Here is a 7,486-nt window from a genome sequence, read left to right on the forward strand (position 1 = left end):
GGGTTTTGTGGGTTAAGACCAATTGTTTGTTTGTATTATTGTACTTACTGTATTATTTTAGTAAATTGTTATTCTGACTTATAATCTCTCCTTTGAGTTGAGTTCATTTCCCCTGCTGGTTAACTCTTAAACCAGCACAATGGCCCCTCCAGACCCTTCACCATCTCCCTGTCCCTACTTGGATGGTCTCTAATGGCTTTATATCCTTCCTATATTGCGGTGCCCAAAATTGCCACAATATTCTAGGTGAGGCTGCCCTAGTGCAGAGCGGAGTGGGACATTCCTCTCCCCTGACCATCTGGCAATGCTGTGCCTGATGCCCCCCAGGACACAGTTGGCCATTCTGGCTGCCAGGTCACACAGTTGACCCATATCCAACTTGCCACTGACCCAGACTCCCAGATCCCTTTCTGCAGTGGTGTTCTCCAGCACTTTATTCCCCAGTCTGTCCATACAGCCAAGGTGGCCCCATCGCAAATACAGAATCCATCAATTATCAATTATCAATTATCAATTATCAATTATAAGCTTCATACAGTTGCTGATTTCCCAGCCCTCAAATTTGTCTAGGTAGCAAGGTAAGGGGTGAGGGCTGGCTAGAGTGAACTGGTGCAGTCCTTACAGAGAGGTCACACTGAGTTTGCATGGCTCCTGATAAAAAGCAGCAAAGAACTAAGAGCTGCTGTATAACTTATCTGTGAAAAGTAAAATGCACTGCATTGAGTCCCACCCTCTCCTTCCTCCACCTTTTTCCTTGAGCAGAATGTAAGAGATGTCAGACAATGAAGGAGGACTCGGGTCCAGGCTGGGATGCAAAAACTTTAATGAGTCTAAAGAAGTAGCTCACAGAGGGCACCAACAGCAGTCACTAAGACACAGTGGAGCTCCTGCAGGGTGTCCATCTGCCTGCCCTGCAGAGGGAGGGATGGTGACAGGCCCCCCTGGGGTGGCCTGGGGAGACACAGAAAGCAAAGGAAAAAAAGAGAGCAGAGACTAGAAGAAGGGAACAATGCCGTGAAGCTTTAAATACAATGTCTTGTCCAACACCATGTTGTGAGGTCTTGGAGGTTCTTGCCCCAGGACATTGCCAACAGCTTTAGCAGGGAAGGCACCTGTTGCCACAATAGCGGTTGGTGATGCAGGAGAGGTCAAAGCCCCCGGAGTTGATGGGCACTCCGTCACAGCTGAGGATGCTGCCAACGGCAGCGGAGGTGGAGGATCCCACAGCAGTGTTCTGTGGGAAGGAGCTGAGGATGGGCCCAGGCAGGGTCACCACCACGGGGGAGGGCTGGATGACTACGGTGGAGTCCTGGCACTGCCTGACACAGCACTCATTGCAGCTGTTGGCCAGCGGGGTCGGGCCGCAGGGCTGGCAGCAAGGGTTGCAGGGCTGGCAGCACGACATGTCTCTGGCTCACAGGGGCACCTGGCACACAGGGCAGGGAGAAGCACAAAGCAGACACACATGAGAAGCAGCCCTGCACCCAACTCCCCTGCAGACAAGGCACCTCCTGCACCACATGACACTGCCCAGCCCAAAGCCCAGCAGCCTCCTCAGCCAAGTCCCAGCCTCTCTCTGCACAACACCTTCTCTCCCCTTCCCTCTCCCAGCAGACGCAGCTCCCAGCCCTGGAGTAGCACAGTCTGTGTTAGATGAAGCAGGTGGAGAAGAGGCTTCCCACTCACCTGATTCCCGAGGAGAAGGAGGTGAGAGAAGTGGATGCGAGAGCAGAGACTTGGGCTGCCTTTTATAGCAGTCCTGCACTGCCCCAGGCCCACAGGCACCTTTGTGCAAGTCATAATTTTCTGACCAGCTCATGTCAGTTGTGAACCATCCCAGCTAATGGTAGGGGCTGTGTCTTGGTTTCCTGCACTGCTGCCTTTTCATTTCCTGGCACATGGAACATTCTTTCCTGCTTGAGGGCTTCTGTAAGTGCTGGAGGGCAAGCCCAAGGATTTCCGGGACATTAACATGTCAACATGGGCAGAATGCTCAGTTCAAGGCCTGGTGGCATCTCATGCAGGCAGGTGATGTTCATTCCTGTGGTCTTGTTTGTGGTAAGGTTTTCAGGAAATGGTCATCACTCTTGTGCTTCTCACCTGCACAGCCAAGGACTGCCGTGTGGGGGGACATCCCAGCGTCTCCTCAGCAGAGTCCCCAGTTGCTGAACTTTTCCTGTCCTTGTATGAGCGTACAGACTTTTGAGCGGTTCTATCAGACCACTGAATTGAAGCCCCTGAATTGATCCCCTTATGCTGGAGTGTTGCTGTGCCTGGGATGGGACAGGGGCTCCTCATGTCCAGGCCAGTGCCAGATGCACTTCAACAGCTCATCAACCTAGTGCTGAGTGAGGCAGTTGCAGCACCTTGCCTCAAATGGATGCTGGAGTGAAGGGACTGGGATCTGGATTGTGCTCTGCTTGGAGATGTAGAACAGACTCTCTGTGTGGCACAAGGGAAGTCAAACATTATTTGAGTCAAACTCCTTTTGTGTTCAAGCACCAGGACTTCCACACCCCCCCCAGAAAGATTGAGCCTGCATGCCTAGCAACTGTGTCTGGAAAGGCAAGAAGATGTGAACTTTAGGCAAACTGCCAAAATCTTGCTGCTTTTCATGATCAGGTCTGGTAAAGTCCATCTTTGCATAGAAAGAAACTGTTGTGTATTGACCACAATCCCACATTGTGCATCCCGCTGTGCTGCTTAAGGGTGGAGGAAATAGGAGAACGAGGAATGAGCAAGAGGCATTGTGTCTGTGAAAAAGAATTGGGGATGGAGTGAAGGCATTTTAGTTCAGTTTTGTGGGGTTTTTTTGCATTTTCTTGCAATGTTTCTCTGGTTTATTGGTAAAATAAACCTCAAGTCAAGCCTGGGTTTACCTCTGTCGGTAAGCAGCAAGTAATCCCTCTGTCTTTACCTTGATCCACAACTTTTTTCCTCCTTATTTTTTTTTTAGAAAGGGAAATACCTTTCTCCCTCAGAGAGGACAGACCATCTTCATGACCATCCAGGAGCCCTGACACCACAGTGCTTGTTGGTATCCTGGCCATGACTGTGAAAGTCTCTGCCTCCCAGCTGGAGCAAGTAAGGAGCTGGCAGGTCCTGGGCTGTGGGGAGCAGACTCCAAAACTCCCAAGATCTGACACACTTGAGGCCAGTCAAGAGCTGATTTCAGCTACAATTGGGGAAACTGGTGCCATTCTGTGGCAGCCTCACACCCATCTGAGTTGCCAGTAGGTGTCCCTGGGTCATGGTGGCTCAACCGGATGGTCAAGAAAAGCCTGGATGTGGCCCTTCACCACATCTGAATGGACTTCCCTGTATCCAGACAAGGTTGTCAAAAGCCTTTCAGACCTTTCCAGCCATGTGACAGACATGGGATTGACAGCCTAGAGAGCTCAGCAGTTGCAGGGAGAAGCCCAAAACCCTCCAGCTGCCAAATCCTGGGAAATTTTCTGAAGGCCAGGGGAGCAGGGACCTCTGTCTGCACTGCTGGCTTTTTGATCAGACACGCAATAGCCAGAGCTACCCTCTTCCTTGCTTCCGGACTCCTGGTGTGCCTGGGACCCATGGAGTACAGCACCCTGGGGCCATGGCTAGGAGAAATTTTTCACTGTCTGGCCTGAGCTGTGAAAAACTTGTAGGGCAAAGGAGGGCTGCTTGGGCCCCTCTGCTCAAAGGCACAGAGCCTGCCTATGCCAGGGCTACCTCTCTTTCCTGTCCTTGCCTCCCCCTGCCTTGCTGGGCAGGCTGGAAATCTGGGAAAGAGCAGAACATGACAGATATAGAGGCAGGGGAAAAGCCATGGCAGGGGCAGAGGGGGGGCAGGGTCTGCACGTGTTAAGTGCAGGTGGATATATCCAAATTATATACAAGTCAAACAACAGCTTATTTATCCTAATGTAATTAATCTTTCAAACCTTCTGCCATACCTTGTTCTGTGACATCACCCTCCCCTTTGACTGCTTTCAGGGCACCACATTCCCTGGGGCTGAGGTGCCCTTACTTCCAGACATGGGGTATCACCATGGACAGCTCTGCTCCTGCCAGTCACTGCAGTGCCCTCAGGGCTGTGGCTCCTGCTCACTTAGTGCTTTAAGCCACTGTTTCCTTGAGTGCACTGGCCTTTCATGGGCCACACAGTGTTGTTTTGGGGTGTTGTGCCCCCAGGCTGCAGCACCTGACTTGTTCCTGCTGCCAGTTTTCATGAGCTGTGGCAGCACCAGATGCCCCATGGCAGCAACTCTGAGCAATGAGCAGCACCTTTCTACACTGCCCAAGGGTGGAAGACACCCTCCTGCCCATGGGCAACTGGACAGCCCTCGGCTGTGCCACAGCTCCCAAGGCATTGCTGACATGAAATGGGCAGGGGCTGTTCTGGGAGGACTCTTTGAATCCAATAAAGTGGCCAAGAATCCCTGGGAAGCGTAGGAACACAAAGATCTAATATAGCTTGCTAATATAACTCTTCAGTTAAAAACACAGAATCAGAACTGGGTTTTGTTTGTTTGATTGATTACTTCTGAGCAAACTCATGTAGAAAGAGAAAGTGAATCCTCCAAGTTTATTTTCCTTCCAAGGCTTTCCTGTTCATACCAGGACTTCATCTCCAAAAGTTAGGAGTTCAAGCTCAACACTGGCATGAGAAATGGAACAGGACCCTTCTGATGCCTTTAAAGTATTTCCCACCATTCCTAGTTTTGAGACCAAGATCTTTTTGTACAGACTTTTCCTCCAAACACAGAAACTTTTGTATTGGTTTGAAGTCCCATAGACAGAGTAAATGCTTGGACTGGAAATTCCTTCAAAAGATCCATTTGGCACTCTAGTGATGCCAATGTCATGCCTCACTATAAGTCACAAACACATATGATAAATTGTCTTAAGGTTTTGAAGACATGAGCCTTGTCGGGGTGGAATGAGTCCTCTCAGAGGAAATCCATACATCCAGCCGATCTCTGGGGAGCACTGCATGGCTCTGGGAGACCACACAGCTGTTCAGAGTTCCTATTCAGAGACTCCAGAGGTAGACAAAAGAGATTTATCCCCCTTTTCACCTGGGTCTCCCATTCTTCCTGGACAATCTCAGCTGAACAATGTGGTCCTGAGGGCTGTACAGATGGAGGGCTGATATGGAGAGGGGCTGGGACTGGGCTGATGTGGCTCCTTGCTACAGGAAGACAGGGGTGTCCTTGGGCCTTGCTGTTATCCAAGGGAACAGCTCTGTGCTCAGGGAAAGGATCCCTCATTCTCCTTGCATAGTCTCTACCTCCCCACCCAGCAGGTGCCTCTGCTTCCTTTTAGTGGGGTTACAGACAGTTCCTCAGGTGTCCCTGTGCTCTGCTTCCTGCCTGCCCTCTCTCCCAGGTGAGATCCTCCACCTCCACTGCATCCTCAGCTGTGACAGAGTGCCCCTCAACTCCAGGGGCTGTGACCTCTCCTGCATCACCAGCTACTACTGTGGCAGCAGAAGGTGCCCCCCTTGCTACAGACACTGCAGACAGACTGGACAAGGAGCCCTGTGAATCCAGAAGATGATGCCAGACAGAACGACAGAGATCGTGGCCACTGGTTTGAGAGAGGCTGAGCTGGTCCCACTGCTACTAATGGTGTCAGTCCTTTGGGAGGGGCCAGACTGGATTCTCTGAGAATATGGCCTGTCCCTCATTCTCTCCTTCTGCTTTTTCCTTTCCCCTCTATTCCTTTGCTGTTTTCTGATCCCTGGGCAATGAAGCCCAACAAAACCACCTTGGGGCAACTTGCCTCCCTCTCTCCCTCTGTGGAGCACTGCCTCTTGGCTGCCCATGATGATCCTTTCATTGTGGCATTTTCTCAGAGACATCTTGTTTTGAGGGACCCTTTCTCATTTCTAGAGAACAAAGAGGATAGGACCCACTGCCTGTTGGCCTCCTTCAGGCCCTGGCCCTTGGAGGTGAGGACAACAGCTCCGGCTACTCCAGAGCCAGTGACTATCAGTCCTTCCCTTGCTATGTCTCTACCCAGAAGTATGGCCCTTTGCCTTGGAAAATGCCCTTACAGATGGTGATCTCAAATCGTGCTGTACTCTTGGGAGGACCCTGGTGCTGCAGAGGGTCAGCAGACCCACAAGCACTTAAGGCAGATCCTTTTGCTGTGGGTGGAGCTGTGCTGAGGAAGAAGACTCAGACAGAAGATTGTCATGAGGGAGAAATCACCTTGGCTTGAGCCCAGAGCCTCCTCCACACCTTCCCACCCATCTCCAGGAGAAGGGGGCATTGCCTAGATCCAAGAGCAAGGATACCTCAGACAAGTCCCCTGCTTTTTCATCACATCCACGCAGTGCCCAGGCAGCCCCAAATGTTCACTGCACACATTTGCAGGGCTGAGGTGCCTTGCAGAGAGCACATCCCCAACCCCATCACACAGAGCACCTCCAGGACAGGAAGGTTATTCCCATGGGCCGGCAGGATGACACAGGCAAGCAACGGCCAGTTGCTGCCATGGAGCCATAGAGAGAGCACCCATCAGAACAGCCCTTGGCTGTCTCTTTGCAGCTCATGGCAACTCCAGTCCCATCCTGGGAGTCGAGGGAGTACGAACACTTCAGTGGCAGAAGCTCTCTCAACAACTTCGCCTTTTCCCTCAGGCAACAACCCCAGCCCCTCACAGGAACAGAAGCTTCATCCACACGTCTCTGGGTGCATAGGGGAAATTAGGAATGTCAGGGGAGAACTGAGACCCCTTCCCCCACAGCTCAACCTTACGCAGAAGGGTCTCCTGCCTGGATGCCAAGACAGGAGAAGTGTACTCTGCCACTACAGCTTTGCCACAAACAAACACACAAATTGACACAGATTCACATCACCTGCCCGCAAGGGATACCAACAGCCCATGATCTGACCATTCTGCCAGCACTGACATGTTTATGTCCCGGAAATCCTTAGGCTTGTCCTCCTGGCACTTTCAAAAGCCTTCATGTGGGAAAGCACGTGGCATGTGCCAGGAAATGAAAAGGCAGCAGTGCAGGAAACCAGGACACAGCCCCTACCATTAGATGGAATGGTTCACAACTGACATGAGCTGGTCAGAAAATTATGACTTGCACAAAGGTGCCTGTGGGCCTGGGGCAGTGCAGGACTGCTATAAAAGGCAGCCCAAGTCTCTGCTCTCGCATCCACTTCTCTCACCTCCTTCTCCTCGGGAATCAGGTGAGTGGGAAGCCTCTTCTCCTTCTCCTCCTGCTTCAAGACCACGTCTTTCCTCACTGCAGGTCTCAGCTGATATGGGCTGTGTTAGCCCCGGGCTGGGAGCTGCTTCTGCTGGGAGCGGGAAGGGGAGAGAAGGTGTTGTGCAGAGAGAGGCTGGGACTTGGCTGAGGAGGCTGCTGGGCTTTGGGCTGGGCAGTGTCATGTGGTGCAGGAGGTGCCTTGTCTGCAGGGGGGGTGGGTGCAGGGCTGCTTCTCATGTGTGTCTGCTTTGTGCTTCTCCCTGCCCTGTGTGCCAGGTG

General features: G+C 51.9%; 1 protein-coding gene across 1 annotated transcript; it reads right to left on the reverse strand.

Moving 5' to 3' along the window:
• Window positions 1-1,085: 1,085 nt before the first annotated feature.
• Window positions 1,086-1,438, reverse strand: LOC113999882 (feather keratin Cos1-1/Cos1-3/Cos2-1). Its single transcript, XM_027743682.2, has one exon. The coding sequence runs from the start codon at window positions 1,403-1,405 to the stop codon at window positions 1,097-1,099; it is 309 nt and encodes a 102-aa protein (XP_027599483.2). The 5' UTR covers window positions 1,406-1,438; the 3' UTR covers window positions 1,086-1,096.
• Between the last annotated feature and the right edge of the window lie 6,048 nt (window positions 1,439-7,486).

This window comes from Pipra filicauda, unplaced genomic scaffold (genome assembly GCF_003945595.2).
Source record: "Pipra filicauda isolate LSUMZ 115617 unplaced genomic scaffold, ASM394559v2 scaffold898_size56135_pilon, whole genome shotgun sequence".
NCBI classification, from domain to species: Eukaryota; Metazoa; Chordata; class Aves; order Passeriformes; family Pipridae; genus Pipra; species Pipra filicauda.